The 20,827-nt window shown below is 32.9% G+C and overlaps 1 protein-coding gene and 1 long non-coding RNA gene across 2 annotated transcripts; one reads left to right on the top strand and one right to left on the bottom strand.

The window, feature by feature from the left end:
- Positions 1–2,456: 2,456 nt before the first annotated feature.
- On the bottom strand, positions 2,457–10,399 carry LOC143055365 (uncharacterized). The gene is made up of 3 exons (XR_012972002.1): positions 10,053–10,399; positions 8,988–9,081; positions 2,457–5,722 (listed from the first exon to the last, which is right to left on the bottom strand). It is a non-coding gene; the product is annotated as an uncharacterized LOC143055365 (long non-coding RNA).
- A 2,284-nt stretch (positions 10,400–12,683) lies between these two features.
- Positions 12,684–19,506, top strand: LOC143055363 (neo-calmodulin-like). Its single transcript, XM_076228503.1, has 5 exons — positions 12,684–12,825; positions 16,180–16,323; positions 17,442–17,500; positions 18,654–18,849; positions 19,425–19,506. Exons 1-5 carry the CDS (start codon positions 12,768–12,770, stop codon positions 19,457–19,459), a joined length of 492 nt encoding a protein of 163 aa, XP_076084618.1. The 5' UTR covers positions 12,684–12,767; the 3' UTR covers positions 19,460–19,506.
- Positions 19,507–20,827: the final 1,321 nt, after the last annotated feature.

Genomic DNA, 20,827 nt, shown 5'->3' with positions numbered 1-20,827 from the left:
TGGGCACCTACATTGTATTAAAATCTAAAGATTTTAAGGTTAAGCATTCTCAAACTATTCACCTAATTCCAAAATTATATTTTTTCACCATTTTTCAGTTTCCATGGTGATGGCAGCCATTTTTTTAGTTCCAATACCGGAAAGCAACAGGAAAGTCAGGGTTCCTTGTTATAGTGTACCATCATTCAGATTGGTTCCTTTGGCTCTGAGAAAGCGGGCGGACAAAATTAGGTGGAAGAAAAATAATAATAACTAGATTTGTAATTGCTAGCAATAACGGATGGCACCCTTCCCCCGTTGCCAGGGTAACGGCAGCCATTTTGAAAATTCCAAAGTCAAACAGCTCATCTACACATGTCAATGAACATTGATGTAAAATTTTATAAAGTTTGGAGTATTTTGAAACTTTAGAAATTTTTGCTGTTTCCATGGTAACGGTTACCATTTCCAAAATTCCAAAGACAGGTGCCACTTTAAAACATGCCATGTTACATATCCATGTAGTTTCATTGAGTTTGACCTTCCTTGTTAACGGAGTAAATGCTACTATAAGGTTTTCCCATAGGGTTTAATGCTAAAGATATTTAGTTTCCATGGCAATATAGTAGTTCCAAAGATTCTCAAAATCCTCTAAAACCTGTATTTAGTGGACATCAACAATATATAAAAATTTGATAATTCTAAGTTCAGGCATACTCAAATTATTCACCAAAAACAAAAATTTAATTTTTCACATATGTTCTGTTTCCATGGTAACCGTGGCCATCTTGAAAATGCCATACCCCGATTGCAAATCTGCACATGCTGGTTAACATTATGGTATAGTTCCATAACATTTGGTTCATCCAATTCCAAAATATAAGCTGGACAAAAAAAGTGGAAGAAAAAAAATAATAAGAAAAAAAGAAACGTAGAATAACAATACGTCACCCCAACTCCGTTGAGGGTGCCATAATAATAATACGGAAAAAGAAACAGAGGAAAAGCAATATGTCACCCGACATTGTCGATCGGGTGACATAAAAATAAAAAAAACAAAAAGAAACGTAGAATAACAATATGTCACCCAAACTCCGTTTAGGGTGCCATAATAATAGGGAAAAAGAAACAGAGGAAAAGCAATATGTCACCCGACTTCGTCGATCGGGTGACATAATAATACAAGACTAACAAAGGCCAGAGGCTCCTGACTTGGGACAGGCGCAAAAATGCGGCGGGGTTAAACATGTTTTTGAGATCTCAACCCTCCCCCTATACCTCTAACCAATGTAGTAAAGTAAACGCATATAGTGAATTATATAATAAAGGAGCAAAGATTGGCGTCCAGAATATGAACCAGCATACAATAATTGAAGTTATATAAAATGGATAAATTTGTTCGGCTAAAAATGTCAAATGTTTGTAAAATCTATTTACGCTCTGACAATCCAAGGTGAGAAACAATAGTTACAATCATTTTTTTTTTTATTCATTATTTAACTCGTTGTTTACTGTTTCTAGAATATTTGATAGGTGTTTTCTAGTACAGACAAAAGGGGCTTTATTAAACCAAAAAACAAAACTAAATTGAACAATCACCTCTAAACAACAAACTATCGATACTGTTTGTCAATTTATCGATTAAAAAAATTGATTGAATGTTCTTTGTTTCAAGTTCACCGGCGATCAGTCAAAAGTAAAGCTCTTCAACTGTATTTGGCCTTTTTTACATTTTTGGATTCGAGCGTCACTGATGAGTCTTTTGTAGACGAAACGCGCGTCTGGCGTATATACTAAATTTAGTCCTGGTATCTATGATGAGTTTATTATTCTGAACGCCGAGGAAAATTCAAAACGGAAAGTTCATATTCAAATCAAAATCTCAAACACATCAAACGAATGGATAACAACTGTCATATTCCTGACTTTGTACGTACATATATACATGTACAGACATTTTCTTATGTAGAAAACGATGGATTAAACCATGTTTTATAGCTAGCTAAGCCTCTCACTGGTATGACAATACTAGTCGCATCAAATTCCATTATATTAACAACGATGTTGTCATTGTATATTCAGCAAGGGAAAAAATATATAGCAATAAGCCATTAGGTTTTGTAAAGCTTGTCACTCAGGATGACGGCTTGTAGATTACCTAGCTCTGGACATACCCGTAGCCAGGGTGGTTCGGACGAACCCCCCTTGAAACAAATAAGCAGTGTTAAAGTTAATGATCTGTTCGAATTGTGACTGTTAAAGTCGGGTTCGTGAGTCCAAATATCCCCCCCACCCTTTTGGAAATTCCTGGCTACGGGCCTGCTGGATAATAAACATGTGTTGGATAGTGGATAGATATTTTGTTATGTCACAATTCACCTGTGAATCCCTCAAATAGTTGTAACGGTTCTTTCTCGTACAGAGAGTTCGGACAAATATAACAAAGGATCAAAGACAAACAATGAAATTATAAAAAAATCTTTAATAAATGAAATCTGTATACATGTTAGAAAAAATGAATATCGGTCTTATATTTCGGAATATTAACTTTAGTAAATGATCGTTCATAGAACTTAATAATATATATAAAAAAAGTATAAACCTGGAAGTTTGTTTTATCCCGGCGTTTTTACTTTTAAAAAGAAACTCATGTTCAAATTCTTCAAGTTGTCCTAAGAGTACAAAGAGCAGGGATTTAAATTCAAACAACTACATGTATAAGTAACCTTAAGACGATATTCAACACTGAGTACAACCCATGCCGTATAGAGTGAAATCTAAAAAATCTAAATCTTCAGAAACCTGTAATTCAGTGGTTGTCGTTTGTTTATGTGTTACATATTTGTTTTTCTATCGTTCATTTTTTTTATATAAATAAGGCCGTTAGTTTTACTCGTTTGAATTGTTTTACATTGTCTTATTGGGGACTGTTATACCTGACTATGCGGTATGGGCTTTGCTCATTGTTGTAGGTCGTATGGTGACCTATAGTTATTAATGTCATTTTGGTCTCTTGTAGACAGTTGTCGCATTGGCAATCATACCACATCTTCTTTTTTTTTAAACTAACCATCATAAAATGTACGATAACTCAAATCTGTAAATATGCTGTCTGATTTATGCTATACTAAAACATGCAATAAACAAAAAACGAAGACGAATATGACAGTCAAAACATGGTTGTTTACCGATATCCAAAAACAAAATGAAATTGTTTTCAAGAGAATTTTGTTTTTATCTCTGATAGAAAAATAAAACTTTTGTATGTATACCTGTTTATGACAGGAAGATCCACACAGAAAATTGTAGAAATACTGTACTGAAACTAGAAACAAAGTTCTATACATGTTGGAGATCTCAAATGGGGTTGATATAAGACTTGTTCCCATCACAACATTCGGTATGTTACACATCTATAAATATGTCGTGTACAAGTTGCGATTTTGTACAGGTTATATAATGTACAAAAATATTGTACATGTTACAACTTGTATAATGCAAAAATACAAGTTATAAAATTTACAAAAGTACCTCGTACATGTTATAACATGTACTATCTATTGCTTTAAAAGGGTTTCAACTTGTACAAATTTGGAAAAAAAAATATATGTTTCTATTATTGCAACAGATGTTATTAATCTCAATAATATTTTCCTCACTTTTTTATTATTCATTCATGTTAGTGTGTTTTGTCCTTTTCTGATACAGTTAATGTCAAGGGGTCGGTATTACGAAGCGTTCCTAAGACCTGACAGTGTCATAAAATATATCTTAGGAGTTCGGACATGTTTTATGATCCTCTTATGACTATCTATGTACATATCTCAGACCTCGTCTGAAAGCTGTCTTGGGATGATCTTAGCAAAGATATCATAAAAGGTATCACTGTATCAGTCATGATAAGGTTCAAGGATAACATGGTGCATCATTGGTTAAAATCAATACATTGAAGGTTGATTGTTGGCACTTCATAATAATCCGTCAACCTACAAAGTAGCAGAAAAATGAAAATTGATGATAAGATAATAAATGAGTGTAATTTGTACAAAAAATGTATAAATAATTTGATGACTATCATACGGCCATAGACACCTCTCGTGTTGTCCCAACTTAAAGAGATGTTAAAATTTAGGAATACTTTGTGAAACCCACTTGGGAGTAAAAGAGGGACAGTCAAACTCATAAATTGAAAATAAACTGACAACACCATGGCTAAAAATGAAAAAGACAAACAGACAAACAATAGTACACATGATACAACATAGAAAACTAAAGAATAAGCAACACGAACCCCACCAAAAACTAGGGGTGATCTCAGGTTCTCCGGGAGTAAGATATGTAATAAGACAATCCTAAGACATGTCTTAGTCCTAAGACAGCTTTGTGAAACTGACCCCAGATGCATAGTTTTTATGTTTCCTTTATACCATTTAAAACACACAGGCAGTAGTCATCAAACACTATTCAGTATTTTTTCATCTGATGAATTATAACTGTGAGTGTCCACTTTGAAGGCAATAGTATAATACTTTTATTCTAGTTGACACTTAAAGACGTAAGAGGATAGCCAGGATAGATTTATCTGCAAATAAAATTGAGAATTGATATGGGGAATGTTAAAAATATACAACAACCCGACAATAGAGCAGACAACAGCCGAAGGCAATCAATACTTGCTTTCAAAGTAGAGGATATATATGTTAAACATCAAAATAACATTCGCATCATGAATTGATCTACTTATAATTTATCAAAAAAAGAATAATTTATAACATTCGCCTCATGAAATGATCTTATAATTTATCAAAAAAAAAGAATAATTTGAAGTATATAAATGCACATATTCTTTATTCATTAACAAATTTAAATGTCTATTTTACTTCATTTAGATTTATCATAATTTCTTTACAAGTTAAAACCATTTTTAACCAATATTTCGTACATTTTGTAACATGTACAAAATGTACGAGGTACTTTTGTATGCGTTATAACTTGTACTTTTGCATTTTACAAGTTAAAACATGTACAATATTTTTGTACATGTTATAACCTGTACAAAATCGCAACTTTATACACGACATATATTATATACCAATATAACAGCGTATGGCCATCAGCTTATACCTGGAATGTAGTACCAGGAACCAGGTAAGGTTGATACCAACTTCCTTAGCAACGATAGCATCTAACATATTGACAGTTTATATGAAGAACGACAGTAATAGATTAAAATACAGTAACACACAATTTATACAGTCACAATCAGGATGCCATGATACTAAAATAACATTAGTTCACATGATTTTTTTTTACCGACATGGTTTAGAGAGTTTATACTATACCTAAACATTTTCCATATTAGAAAAAATTAACAAAACCATTAAAACTCGATCTCTTATTCATATTTTGCTGTCGTATTTATAAGTGATGATTTGTTAACGTTGTTACTTTTTTGGTCTTGGAGCTGCAACTGTAGTCACCTCTGTTAAATTAGATCCGTACATTGTTGTAGGTGCATTTTCATTTTGGTTTACCTCCATTGTTGTAGCTGCATTTTCATTTTGGTTTACCTCCATTGTTGTAGCTGTGTTTTCAGTTTTGTTTACTTCTGTAGTGTTTTCCGGTGCTGCATTTGATTCGATAATTTTAGGTGTTGTGACTTCCGTTGTTTGCACTTCCGTTGTTTGCACTTCCAGTGTTGTAGTAGCTATGCTTTCCAAATGATTCTGGTATACATTTACGTCTATGTAAAAAACAAATGTAACACTGAAAACGTCTCATTTTCTTAACATCTAATTTTCTTTATCGTTACTTATTTTGTATTTTTTAAACTGCAAAAATTCTAAAAATAGTACTTTGAATATGTTGTTGAAAAAAAAAGATTTATTTAGCAAAGCTGTAAGTGTATGTTATATACTAGTACAATAAATATTATATGCACTTATTTCAATTGAACAGTAAAAGCAATTTCAAATCACTATACAAATAAAAGAATATGTTAGTATACCTGATTCTAAATTACTCAAATTTGATCGAAGTCTTTTGTACAAAAAGCACATTTTTCACAAAAAAAATCAGATTAAGGAGTTTGAATTTTATTCGTCATGAGAAAAGTTCATAAATTCTAACTTATCTTTAGTCGTTCCCATTAAACAAACATTAATTTGTAAACTATGTAAAAGTCTCAAGGTCAATGAACCATGATGGGGGATGGGGCTTTATAATCTTCATGGAAATAAGAAGACTTGTTAATACCAATGGTTTCATACCAAATATCAAATGCAGTTCATCTAGTCAATAGACCATGACTGAGAGGGCAGGGCCAAATATTCTCTATGAAAATAAAATGTGCAAGTGTTTATACAACTGAATAGCAATTAGCTTTGGCCTACAACTTATGGTTCCCCTTGAACCCACCTTATCACAAACTAATACATGTAAACTAAGAAAAAAATCAAAGTCAATAGACTAAATGTATGACTAAGTGGGCTGAGCCAAAAAATCTCCATAGAAATCAGATATGCCAATGCTTATACAACTGCATACGTATGACAACAGAATACATGTACACAGAGAAAAATGTTCAAAGTTATTAGACCATAACGGAGGGGGCGGAGCCAAACATTTTCTTTGGAAATGAGACGCGCCAATGATAATACAACTGCATACCAAATATTATTCACCTACCACTTGGGGTTCACCATAAACTAAACCTTATCACAAACTAATAAGTTGTTGCCGCCGCCGCCGCCAACGTCGGAAACAGCATACTAATGCTTCAATACTTGACTCCGTGAAGTGAGACAAAAAGTAAAAAATTAAAATAGAGTATGAACTTTGGAACATTGAAGACTTAAAATTCCAAAACGTTTTGCTAAATAGAACTAGTGTGGTAGAGTGGAATTTAGCATATTTTTGTAAATGTAAATTTGTATATATTGATTAGATATATTACGACGGGTGCCACATGTGGAGCAGGATCTGCTTACCCTTCCGGAGCACCTGAGATCACCCTTTTTTTTTGGTGGAGTTCGTGTTGTTTATTCTTTAGTTTTCTATTTTGTGTCGTGTGTACTGTTGTTTGTTTGTCCTTTTCATTTTTAGCCATGGCGTTGTCAGTTATTTTTAGATTTATGAGTTTGACTGTCCCTTTGGTATCTTTCGTCCCTCTTTTAAAATAAAATGATTTTCATACTATTGATATTATTAGTTACACATTGAATGGTATTTAATTTGTCCAGTCTGAATACTGTTAAACTGACCAGTGTACCTGTTTGTTTATGTTACCTTGATTTCTATATTTAGAATCTTAATTAAGGCTATATTTCTTATGGATAGTGATTTTGGTCACATGTTCTTTTTGGAGGGAAATTTCTATTGTTCTGAGGACTCTCATTTCAATTGTCATACTGAGCAGATATATTTCACAATTCTGGAGTTTGCAAATTGTCTTATATAAGTTGTAATAGTTATTTGCTGAATCTTTTGGGAATCCATATTACTACTTTACAGGTTAATATTTGATGTAGCCAATACACATATGAAGTCTTGTGACCTTCAAATAAGCACTTGAGGGTCTTTATACGAGACAACTGATTACTAAGGCAGCAACCATTTGATTTTCTGGGGGGGGGCTATGGTTTTTTTTTCTGGACAAATTTTTTTTTTCGCGACAAGTCGAAAACCATTTTTTTCTTTCAATTTTAGCATTACATATAGTGGCAGCTGAGGGTGAAACAAACAATTTTTTTTTCTCAGAATCAAAAACAAATTATTTTTTTCTCCAAAAACTGGAAACAAACTTTTTTTTCCAAAAAAAACCATAGCCCCCCCCAGAAAATCAAATGGTTGCTGCCTAAGACCTTTAATAAAGAATCCATACTTATTTACAACCGAGTCTTTATGATGCCCATTTTCACCCGGTTTCACTAGTCTAGATCTAATAGTAATCTACCCGTGAAGTAAAAACTCCTTAGCAATGAGACAATTGTCCACAAACGACAAAAAAAGTGTAAACAACTAAAAGTTATCAAAGGCCTTCAACAATAAGTTTAACCAATTCCGATCGGAAGCTATAAAGATAAAAAGAACAACAACAAAAAATAACAAAAGATTTATACTATTCTATATGATTCATGTTATAAATAAAGACAGCAAATATAATTGTGAATGTTTGGTCGATTGCGATACATTCGACTACTTGTTTTTTATTGTTTTGGTGTTTCATGTCTTTAAACTGAGGGTCCGGTATTTCGTTTCTTAATTTGGTTGTATATAACCAAGACATTAATCATTTAACAAACATACAACAATAAAAATGTTGGCATACGAAGATGTCGGAAAGATACAATTGTCAACGTAACCTGAGACACCAAAAAGGGGAAGCGTGAAATCGGTTTTTGATTGCTGATGGAAGTAGTTCACTAAGAATATAGCGTTACAAACTGTCAATGTCCTTTCCAATCTTTATTCTAGGACTATTAATGGATAGGAAATCATACTTTTAGAGAACAATGTTACTGTAAACCTTTATCTGAGGTCGAGTCCGAAGTAAGGTAAGATTTAAACCGTTAAACAATGGATAACAAAAGCATAAACATAAACACATTGTCAAGATAAATAACAGTAAAAATAACTTGGAATTAAATTCTAATTAAGAGACGAAAAATGGGTCACGGGCGAAATTAATAAGTGTACTGTTTTTTTTTTTAACAAGTATGACATATAAGCTGTTTTTTTTTTTTTTCTCAGTCGGAAATTTTTATAAATTCCTTTTTTTTTTGACGCTATCAAATCGAATTATTTTTTTCAAAATTTAACACTATAAGTAATGGGCAAAATCAGTATTCCGAATATTTTTTTATCATCTGCTTAACCAGATTATTCTTGTTTATTAAAATGGGGATCCGAATATTCTTTAAGGAAAAAAAATAACCCTCCCTTTAAAGTTAAATGATCGTTCCCTTACAATATATAACACAATGAATATTTATATTATATGTTTCTACCTTCAATCTCGCAGCTTCTTGTACCATCGGCCTGCCGATCACATACTGTTCCGGGGTAGCATCCACTAGCGTATATACAAGGATCATAAAATGTCTGTCAAAGTATAAAATATGTGTTGTTTTATATATTTAATCATTATTCTAGTTTATTATTACATGTAATGAGTAAAACAATTTAATCACTTGACTTGTTTTCTATGTTCGTTATCATATCCTAGGCTTTCTTGCGAAATATACAGTTAGTGTATGTTGATGAGGCAAAGATGTGGTGTTATTGACTTTTGATAACTGGCAAACTAAAATGCACCGAGGCCTGGCCTTAAAGAGGATAGTATTTGTTTAATTGTATATTCCGATATTAACTAAATCCAATTGTACATCAATCATTAAAATATTAACTATTATTATTGATAATAATAAATACTAAAACATGTAAGTCACGTGAGATGGTGTGGTAAAGAGTATACATTTAGACAAGATGTTTTCACCTCTATTTTTCCGGTTTTATCCATGTATTGCCATTACTAAATTTTGTCCACTAACCCTTCCTTTCTTTTCATTATTTTTTAACATAAAGTTCAAATAGCCATATTTAAATACCTTATAAAATCCTTTTTTTATTTTTTCATAGTTTCATAGTTTTTGACACAATTTACAATTGTTAAATGTATGAAAAATCTAGAGAGAATTATTTCCAGCCAAATTAAAATGACTTATATCTTGAAAACAAGCACAAGGACCCTCCATTTTTTCTACTTTTATTACTTCTGTATCTGTATACTATCAATTCATAACGGTCTTTGAAAAAGCTTGTTTTTTTAAACAGATTTGCGAACATCCTTAAACACAACATGAATGAGTTGGGTTTTTTTTTTCATTATTTTCAGTTTAAAAAAAGATAATAACTGAGGTCGACGTCACGGCCGGAGTAAATATTAGTTTTTCAAAGACATTTATTGTTTATTTCTAAATTCCGAAACAAAACATTTAATCAAAAATATCTACCAAATACAGATGTACTTTAAACGTTTTACAATAACGATACATGTAAAATTCATTACTTACCTTTCTCAATCCCTCCATTGAAGTGTATTCATACTTCGCATCATTGACGAAGTCGTTACTCGTGTCACTTTCTATACCATGTCCAGTATTGAGTTCACAGTAGAACGCCGACGCTTTGTAATTGAACGACTCGCACCTTGCTCGACGAATACATTCGTCAAAGCACTGGTTTGGACCGAACTTTTCAAACGTCATGAATACAGTGCCCGGAAAATGTTTACCGGGCTCTGTTGGATTAACTATACATGAAAATTTTCCATTGTAGCACTGACTCGTAGAAAATTGTACGAAACTAAATAGAAATAACGTTCCAAAAAGATATGGATGCATGTTCTCTTTTTCTGACTTTTCTCCCAGATATGCGTTGATAAAATGGTATGCGCGACGAGATGCGTGTATGTAGTGTTTTGTAACTAAGTATCAAATAACAAATGCCGTTTTGCATGAAATTCAATATTCTAGTTCATTGTTTTTGAAAGAATGTTTTAATTATTGAATTAAATATTTATGAAAGTTTAATCTATTTTTTAACGAAATTGATTATACTTTTCCCTAATGAAAATAAGTTAAATTCTATCAATACTTAGCAATACATTATTAACAGTTTCAACCTTGCATCTGTTTCTGCTTCCAACCGTCACATTTTATTCGAAACAAATATTATGGAAACAAAGTGACAGTCATAATAATTTTCTGTTTTTCTTTGCGAACTTTGCTGATTCCGTTCATCTAAATCATTAATTAATCCTTGGTCAGTATTAGATGCAAAGGGGACGGGTTGGAACCCCTTCCTTACAATTAATGCTTTTGAATGGGGACCTGTATCCTGGATTCGACCCTCCCTCCGTTTTTAAAAGTCTGGTTCCGCCCCTGTTCGCCAAGAACTCTCAAACTGAAGAATATAAAAGACCAACGATTTATTAGTACTTTAGACTAGGGGAACTATATTTGACCTACATGTATATTAAACCCATCTGGCATCTATCCTAAACTTGTCCAACTGAGGTTGCAACTTTAGTTTCAACAATTTCCTGGCCTTGTGATCATGTAAAGTCAAGCGCTGGAGATGTAAATTCCAGCGCTGAAGATGTAAAGATATAAAGTCTAGCGCTGAAGATGTAAAGTCAAGCGCTAGAAATATAAAGTCCAGCGCTGGAGATATAAAGCCAAGCCCTGGAGATGTAGAGTCAAGCGCTAGACTTTACATCTCCAGCGTAAGCCTTTACACATCTTCAGCGCAGGACTTTAAAAGACACTTTATAATATGTGTGAGACCAACAGGGCTCCGTAAACTAATGCATAAATGTATACTACAGTTTTAACATACATCACGTGTATGTTTTGGGACTGGACACCATCGAGTTTACAATTAACACGGCCAAAAATATTATATGTATAAAGAATTTCAGCTGACTTGGAGGTCAAAACTTGCAATTGTATAATGCAGATTTTTATGTTCATAGATTTTTTTAATTGAATATCATAATTATATATGTAAAAAAGGATAACATAAATGTTACGTAAACTATAGTTGTACTAGAGACACATAATACAATAACATTAGTGGTCGATATAATAAACGTTAATTCGCCTAGTTGCGAATCTCTTGTGTTTGTACATACATGCATTCATCTTTTAAGATGTCTTTCTTCAAAACTTAAAAAAAACCAACAACGATACAATCTCCATCTTCGGACCCTTGCCTGTACGAGACTAGATCTCATACATGCAAGGTCAAATGAAGTCGAATAAACGTGTTCATGACGGTGATGTACATTTTTGTACCAGGTAATTATTTAAAGTTATAATTTAGACAAAATTGAACAGAACTGATTACGTTTTAGAATTAGACGCTATAGAATTAAAGGAAGCCTTACTGCGTTTATTGTTCGTATATCGAATGAATAAAAACAGATAGTAACATTATGCCCTGCAAATAAACATGGATTAGGAAGTCATTTACCACCAATGACGCTTTGGTTTATACGTTTGAAAGCATTAGCCAGACTACATTAATCTTTTAACATTACATTTGAATTGCTAATCAATTGTAATTAGCCTGTCTCAGATAGTGAAATGCATTGTTATGACTTACGAAGGAATTGTGTTTTATAGATTAAGATTAATCCATTACTATCTGTTGTCAAGTTAATGTACATTGGCAAATATTTCATCTCACTTCAGGAAAATAAAGGATTTTTTATAAAAAGGTGAATGTTTCAACTTAATGCAAAAGAAGTTGCATCGAAGACCTGTTGGTGACCTTCTGCTGTTGTCTGCTCTGTGGTCGGGTGGTAGTCTCTTTGACACATTCCCCATTTCCATTCTTAATTTTAGATATTCTAATTTAGGTATACTTATTAATTACAAAAAAACTGGAGTCGACTGGTCTCCATCAGGCATTAAAATTAACGGATATATTCAGTTATATTTTCGTATAATTATTTAATCAATAAGGCTTCAACATTAAATTCCTAATTAAAGTTCGCATCAACACCTATTATGAATAGGTACATGTATCCTAATTTTAAAACACATTAATTTTAACTGGCGTCATTTGAAATCTAATATGACTAATTATATGATTTGTTTACACAGGTTTAAATGTAAATATCTAAGTTTAAAATAGCATCACAGAGAAACAATTATTTATTATTGTGTTTAGACGAGTATAAATATTTTTAATTTGTTTGAATAAGACACAATTCTATCAGGATGGATATAGGTGTGCACATGAAATATTTCCGGGAACTTACACAGAAAGAAAAAGAAGGTAATTACTGTCTTTGATCGTTTGAAAAAAGTAAATGGTGCATATACATAACAGGATAATTCAGAATTTTTTACATTTTGATAATCAAACAAAAATAAAGATGTTTTTTTTATTATAAATTTTGAATAAACGAATTAATACAATTAACTGCATAACTATTTTATTTCTCATAATTATTTTTCTTTCGACTTTTAGTTTTAACGATAAGGTAATCAACGTTAATAAAATGGCGTAGAAAAATTAACAGATTACTGACTATAATTCAAAAAAATAATTTTTGCCTGTATGTTTGACTCTCATAAACTTTAATATTTTTACCTATTACAAAATATTTCAGAAACAAATGTATATTAATTTGTTTATTTAGCTGTGAATTAATCTAAATAAAGTAAGTTTATGCGTTCTTTTAATTTATATCTATATGTATTTTTGTCGATAGAATTAAAAAGTTACTCTTCGAGTCTAACCTTAGATATTTCATTTAGCAATTAAAAATTTATGAAAAAGTGACGCACAATTTTTCGATTTTGTATAATATTGGCAAACATACTCGTACATGTAATTTTAAAACAAGGTTTTTGTAATCAGTGGCGGATCCAGAACTTTTTATAAGGGGGACCCGCTGACTGACCTAAGGGGGCCACTCCAGTCATGCTTCAGTGATTTCCTATATAATAAACCAAATTTTTCCCACTAAAGGGGGTGGGGGCAGCCCCCTCCCAGGCCCCTGGATCCGCCTACGGTAATGAATTTTGTTTACCATCTTGAAATCAGGTTTTGTTTCTGTTCCGTAAACGTTGTTATTTTTGTTTAGAAAAGATGTAAGTTTTATAATGAGAACAAAGCTACTGTACGGGCTTAACGCCTGTACTCTCCCAACCCCAATGTAATTAGTTACCAATAGTGTAACCATATAACGCGCTGCATATATATACATATTGTAACTAGCCGAATGTTCAAATAGTTTTAAACTTGAACTTTTAACCACTTCTGCCGAAAAGAGACGCTCATTTGGAGAAATATTTTCTACAGAATACTGACACAGTATGACTAGCTCCGACGATTACATTCTCAATTTACCATGTAATTCCTTCGAATACAGTTGTACTATAGTAAGACCATTGTAAACCATTTGAGTTTGATGCTTTCAAGCATTTTATACTTAGGGCTTTCCGAACACTTTAATCCCGATAGTAGAATCTCAAGAGCCTATGTCGTTCACCTGACTCTACATGGGTATTTAAAATTATATAAAAAAATATAAAATTTAGTTTAATATTGCATTTCATTCTTTGGTTTTCTAAAAGAATACATTTGGATGATGGATCGGCTATAAAGTTCAAACACTTGCAATTGGTCAGCACACCAGAAAAAAACATTCATGCTACGTTTGGTTTCATTCCATTCAGTGGTTCTCTAGAAGAATGCTTTTGTATGCATTTCCCTTAGGGTCCTTTGTTAAACTAAGTCCTCGGCTGGCGATCATCTTGGATGTGGAATCAGCAACAAAGAAACAACACTTGGTGAACATCTTATAGGGAACCTTAATGCTATGTTTGGTTTCACTCCATTCAGTGGTTCTCTAAAAGAAGACATTTGTATGAATTCCCATAAGGTCCTGCCGCTCACTGGCGGCCATCTTGGATGATTGATCAAATACACAGTAACAACACTTGATCAGCACATCAGAAAGGTCATTGATGCTACGTTTGGTTTCATTCCATTCAGTGGTTTTCTAAAAGAAGACATTTGTATTTATTTCCCTTGGGTCCTATGTTGAACTAAGTCCCTCGCTGGCGGCCATTTTGGATGATGGCTCGGCTGCAAAATAACAACACTTGTTCAGCACATTGTAAGGAACAATCATGCTATGTTTTGTTTCATTCCATTCAGTGGTTCTCTAAAAGAAGTCATTTGTATGCATTTCCCGTGGGGTCCAATATTAAACTAAGTCCCCCCGCTGGCGGCCATCTTGGATGATGGATCGGTTACAAAGTAACAATACAGTATGCTTTATTTTATTGTTTACTTGGTCAGCACCTCATAAAGAATATTCATGCCAAATTTGGTTGCATTCCATTCAGTGGTTCTCTAGTAGAAGGTTAAAATATAAAAAAGTTAACGACGACGACGACGGACGGACGACGGACGAACGACGGACACCAAGTGATGAGAAAAACTAACTTGACCCTTCGGGCCAGTAGAGTTAAAAATGAACGAAAAATAAATATGTAACACATAAACAATCAACAACCATTGAATGACAGGCTCCTGACTTGGGACTGGCACATACATACATAATGTGGCGGGATTAAACAATCATGTTAGCGGGATCCCAACCCTCCCCTAACCTGCGACAGTGATATAAGTTCATATTACAGTACAACATAAGAACTAACTATAAAAATCAGCTGAAAAAGGCTTAACTCATCAGACGGACAACAATACAAGTGGACGTGGCCGGGTACTTGTACATCCCGCCAACAAAAAGACACTAGGGACAGATCTGAGAGCACTCGCAGATATCTGTCAAGAAACATGGGTTGTGAGATGGAAATTTAAATCATTTTTTCGGGGGGGGGGGGGGGGGGGAGTGATGATATCAATACATCATTTTTCCATTTACATTTTATATGTACTGATATTATGACTGGTTACTCCATTTCTTTCAATAAATCTCTAAATTAAGATTAAAACACACAGATACATGACAGTAAATGATAGCTTCTTATCAATCTATTTAAGTCTGTTGATAAACATCTTAACCTTTAATCTGTTATCGCCATTCAGAACAAGTCACTTGAATAAATTAAACAGAACATTGTTCACCGATATTCATGTGCACATCTGTCAAATAACAAAGACGTTTTTCTCTCAAAATAATGGGACCGGTATCGGTTCAAATTAGTTAATGATAGAATGTCTTAAGCACGCAATAAGGTACGTACTAAGTAGGCTTGACGTTAAAAATGGTACAATTCTGTAAAATAGCAATAAACTTTATTTGAACCGTTGAAAAAAAATGTATTATGGTTAAATTTAGTCAATACATATTAAAATAAAATAATCATTTTCTTTAAAGAGACAATTTAAGTCAAACTGTATCCCGACTCAGTCTCGTGTGGAGAGTTGTTTCATTGATAATGAATCATACAACATCTTCTTTCTCATATCAAAGGGTAAAAATAATTCTTGTCAGTAATTCTTATTTTAAATATTTTAGTCAAAGGGTCACAGTAAATATTTGTAAAACAAATTATAAAAAATAACGAGACACATAGATTGATGTCAATGTTTTTGGTACATGTATCCCTTGAATAGTTATTGTGACATGTTTGTTTTAAATCGTTACAGAATGTCGGAAAGCATTTAAACAGATCGACATAAACAAGGACAACAGACTGTCATGGACGGAACTAAGACACGCCTCAGATTTATTGGGTATGACACTCAACGAGAAACAAGCCAAAAAGATGATTCGAGAAGTAGACAAAAATGGTAAGTAATTTAAAACAATAACATGAGCAACACGATGGGTGTTACATGTGGAACAGGATATGCTTACCCTCCTGGAGCACCGATAATCACCCATGCAGTTTTTGTTAGGATTTGTGTTTCTTATTCGTTAGTTTTCTATGTTGTGTCTTGTGTACTATTATATATATATATTTTTTATCTTTTTTTGTAGCCATGGCGTTGTCAGTTTATTTTCGTTCTATGAGTTTGACTATCCCTCTGGTATCTTTCGCCCCTATTTTACATATTTACCAGTTTATAAGATACAGACAACAAAACAATTATTTCTAAACAGTTTCAATGGATACACACATCGATAACATGATATCGACATGTTTTCGGGGGATCCACACATCGATACTATGGTGGTTACATATGTACATGGGATACACATGACTTATCGCACATGTCATGTTCAGCAGAAACATAAATTTACACGTTAGTGACACATGGAACATATGTAAAAGGAAAAGACACAGTGTTACTCTGGTATCAACATATTATACGCACGACATGATACACACTTCGAAAAAGTGCACAGGAATAACAAGATTATAAATGTGATACATACGCATGGTCATGGGATGCACATCTCGATATCTATATATGTACAATGTACGCGTCAGGATGGACAGAAACGTCCTTTTCCATTCTCAATTTCATTAAATGTGATTTCTGCATATGTTCATGTGATGCACTCCAAGATACTGGGATGTTTTTAGGTCAAACGGCGACTTTTTTCACAAATTAAATATACAATTCATTGCTATTCACAGTTACAAATATATGACTACTTTTTAGAACTCGTACACTTCGCTTGAATTGAGTCCTTCACACTAACAAAGCTAGAAATTAAATATATTGATTGACTAGTTTAATTAAATATGTTATGAAATTGATTGCTTCTCCCATTAGATAATATGTATCAAGATCAAAGGACGTGGAAATGAGAAATAATAGATCTTACGACCTTCAACAATCGGTAAATTAAACTTATACCGTATTGTCAGATACATGTATAAAAGGCTCCGCATATTAAATGTTAAACAATTCAAAAGCGAAAACGGCCTTATTTGAGTCATAACTTGTTTATTTTTTAGGTGATGGTTTTATAGATTACAAAGAATTTGAGACAATAATGAGTAAAAACAGCAAACCTGTAAGTATAATGAAAACAACCTTTTTAAAAAGGATAGACATTCCCCCCTACATAATGTTAGTTGTTACAATTACAATATTTAATTTGTTGAATGTTAATAGATGAACGCTTTTGTCTGTAATTTGTTGACATACGAAGTTATCGACATAAAGAAAATATTTCTGCTTACTTACATCGGTGACAGTATTGCTGAAATCATCACTGGTACTCGGAGTTAAACAAGCAATTATAAAAGCAAATAAGAAATATGAAAAAGAACACTTATAAAAGCATACAAGAAATATATATAATTATAAAAGCAAATAAGAAATGTGAAAAAGAACACTAATGAAAGCATCTAAGAAATATAAAAAAGAACAATTATGAAAGCATACAAGCAAATATGAAAAAAACCAACAAGAAGATGTGGTATGATACCCAATGAGACAACTATCCACCAAGTTCAAATAAAGTGAACGTAAGCATAGTTCCTTTGTCGATACGCACAAGACATTTTCACAACAGCATACCTAATAATACGTATGAAAATATAACTTTATTACGTCCAACGCTCGTTTCTTTATTTAGTCTCACCAGAAATGATTGAACCTTAAAATTTGAAAGGCAAAGTTGTATAAGAACGTAGCAGGTGACAGAATTTCTGCACCAGATGCACATTTCGACGATCAATATCTTTTGAGTGATGCTAGAGTCGAAAATCTAAAGCTTATTAATAGGATGATCAGCTTTGAACCAAAAAGGATAAAACAATATACTAGTAGCCAAAGCTGGGAAATGAATCAGAGCTTTGCATGAGAGAGATACATTCCTTATTTTTAAATAATTTCAAAAGTTTTGTAACAAGACATTTCAGTAACACACAATCCGTATTTTCTTGCCAGTACCAAAGTACTGGCTTTGGTACTGGCTTCTGTGCTGGTCATATCCTTGGAGACAATCAGTCCACCCAGCAAATACACAGAAATATTTAAGAATACACAGTAATCATACCACATCTTATTATGTTATATGTGTAGCTACATGTAACAAAGGTTAACTTTGTCTGTGGAAGTTGGAACGTTCCTTACTTTCTTTATAAGTTCGTGTTGTATCGACACTATATTATTATATATCATGTTAGTAACGAAGCACAAAACAATGTATTGTCTTGTAGATATGTTTAATAGACTATGAAGATGAAGTCTTGCGACAAGCTTTTGACAACTTTGATATAGATAAAAATGGAGAAATTACAAAAGAGGAATTGATAATGGTGCTACAATCTCTTGGTACAGACACAGCAGAAATGGATGCATCGGAAATGTTAAGGGAGGCAGATTTGAATGGAGATGGAGTTATCAGTTTTGAAGGTAATAAGCTAAAATACTGAGATGTGGGACTTAGTAAGACCTTGCATTTGTTTCAGTTCATTTATAAACTAGTACACATTTTGCTTAGAGTTTGTCCTGTCTATATTTTTTTTCCAGTTTCATCCTAGGCCCCCTAAAAATCAAATGGCAACTTCCTTAGTCACATATTAGTATATAGACTGTGTCATGCTCCCTAGCTGCACAATAAATAACTCTTGCAAAAGCTGTTCAAAGGGTTCGCAATGCTTTTTGCAAGGTAATTTCACTGCCATTTGACTTCTTTTTTTCCAGAGATTGAAATAACTGAAATCAATTTCAAAGCCATAAATGGTAAAAATGACCACCAAAAGATAACATTGCAAAAAGCAAGCGAACAGTCTTACCCCCTCCTCCAAAAAGATCAAATTGTAAAATGTAAGCGAACCCACTCCTCCTTCCATAAAAAGAAGAAAACAAAACAAAACAACGTAGAAAACAAACCAGAAGAATATAACAATAGGCTGGCGATGTTCTTTAATTCGGATGGACACATGATTGGTTGTTGTACTTAAATTTCTATTATCATTCTTTTACAGAATTTGCAAGAGTAGCAGCCCAACAACGAATGTGAATATAGAGGACGATGTTGAATATGTTTTGTTTAAATAAAAAAAAGAAGAGGATATCAAGTGAACAACATGTGACTTCATATATATAGAACACGATCTTTAACGAAAATTATTTTTTTCCAAAAAAAAATTATGTTGCGGTCTAAGAAAAATGTCCGAATAAAAAAAAAAGGTTAAAAAATCGTTCGTTTTTAGTAAAAGCCATCTTGTCCATGAACATCAATGTTTGTTTGCTTTTTTTGCATACAATATGACGGAATCACACATGCATGTACTTTCGTTTTCTTCATAGCATGCAAAGGCGCAACTTTAATAATTTATTATAATAATTTATAGAGGATGTTGGATCCGTTCACCCGACGAATTTTGTTTTAAGCTCGGGATTTCGGGATTGATCTTTACGGAATGCAGAAATTATTTAATTTTTAATTTCGGGATGTCGGGATATGAATTTCGTTAAAATATGTAACTCGGGATTTCATATGTTTTTAAGCCGTTGTCATTTGATATAAAAGTAGTTTTATTATTGTCATCATTTTTAATTAAATTTAAATATCTTTTCTCGTTGTCTACCTTAAAAAAATAACTGGTCTCCCCCACCCTACCCCTACACTGACATATACTGTGTATACGTGATATATGGCGTGCGTAGATAACTAATACTTGTAAAGGGACCACAGATAACCTGTTCTCTTTATGAAAAGTAAGTTATAAGAAGATGTGGTATAAATGTCAATCTCCATCCAAGTCACAATTTGTAAAAGTAAACCATCATAATAAGGTCAAAGTTCGGTGTTCAACACGAAATCATAACTCACACAGAAGAGCAGGCTATGAAGGGTCCCAAAATGACTAGCAAAAACATTCAAACCAGAACAGCCACGGTCTAATCTATATAAAAAAAGACTTCCTGTAATGAACAGCAGATTTCTAACTTAGGGCAGGTGCAAACAAATGCAGCGGGTTCAGACACTGCATTCCCCACTTGCCAACGTAATATTTGTTCAGTTCACTTTACAAAATACTTAATAGTAACTTTACCCTTTGAATTTATGTCCCATCCTGCAAGTGCCCTTAGTCTTAAAAAGGAAAAAAAAATAGTCATTTAAGTCTACCTAATGATTAAAGGGAGATGTTGTTTCATTGTCAATTATATAGCATTATACAACCTTCAACCAGGTAAAACTATAACCGATTAGTACGTGTAAGCATGACAAAATAAGCAACAATTCAAATGAGAAAGGCATCCGGTTTATTTTCAGATTCAACCATAATGACAGGACACGTTGTTTTATGTTAATTCTGTATGTTAGACAACAACCCACTGGTAGTCAAATGACGTGGATGTAAGCAATTATCGCCAAGCATAC

Source organism: Mytilus galloprovincialis, chromosome 12 (assembly GCF_965363235.1).
Source record: "Mytilus galloprovincialis chromosome 12, xbMytGall1.hap1.1, whole genome shotgun sequence".
NCBI lineage: Eukaryota > Metazoa > Mollusca > Bivalvia > Mytilida > Mytilidae > Mytilus > Mytilus galloprovincialis.
Note: the sequence above shows the minus strand (reverse complement) of the source record. Positions and strands in the feature narration are given on the sequence as shown.

Bases quoted from the DNA above. Each gene is read 5' to 3' on its own strand.
- LOC143055363 (XM_076228503.1), top strand. From the start codon at position 12,768: ATGGATATAGGTGTGCACATGAAATATTTCCGGGAACTTACACAGAAA. The intron at 12,826-16,179 runs GTAATTACTGTC...AAATCGTTACAG, and splicing joins TACACAGAAAGAAAAAGAAG to AATGTCGGAAAGCATTTAAA. The intron at 16,324-17,441 runs GTAAGTAATTTA...TTTATTTTTTAG, and splicing joins TCGAGAAGTAGACAAAAATG to GTGATGGTTTTATAGATTAC.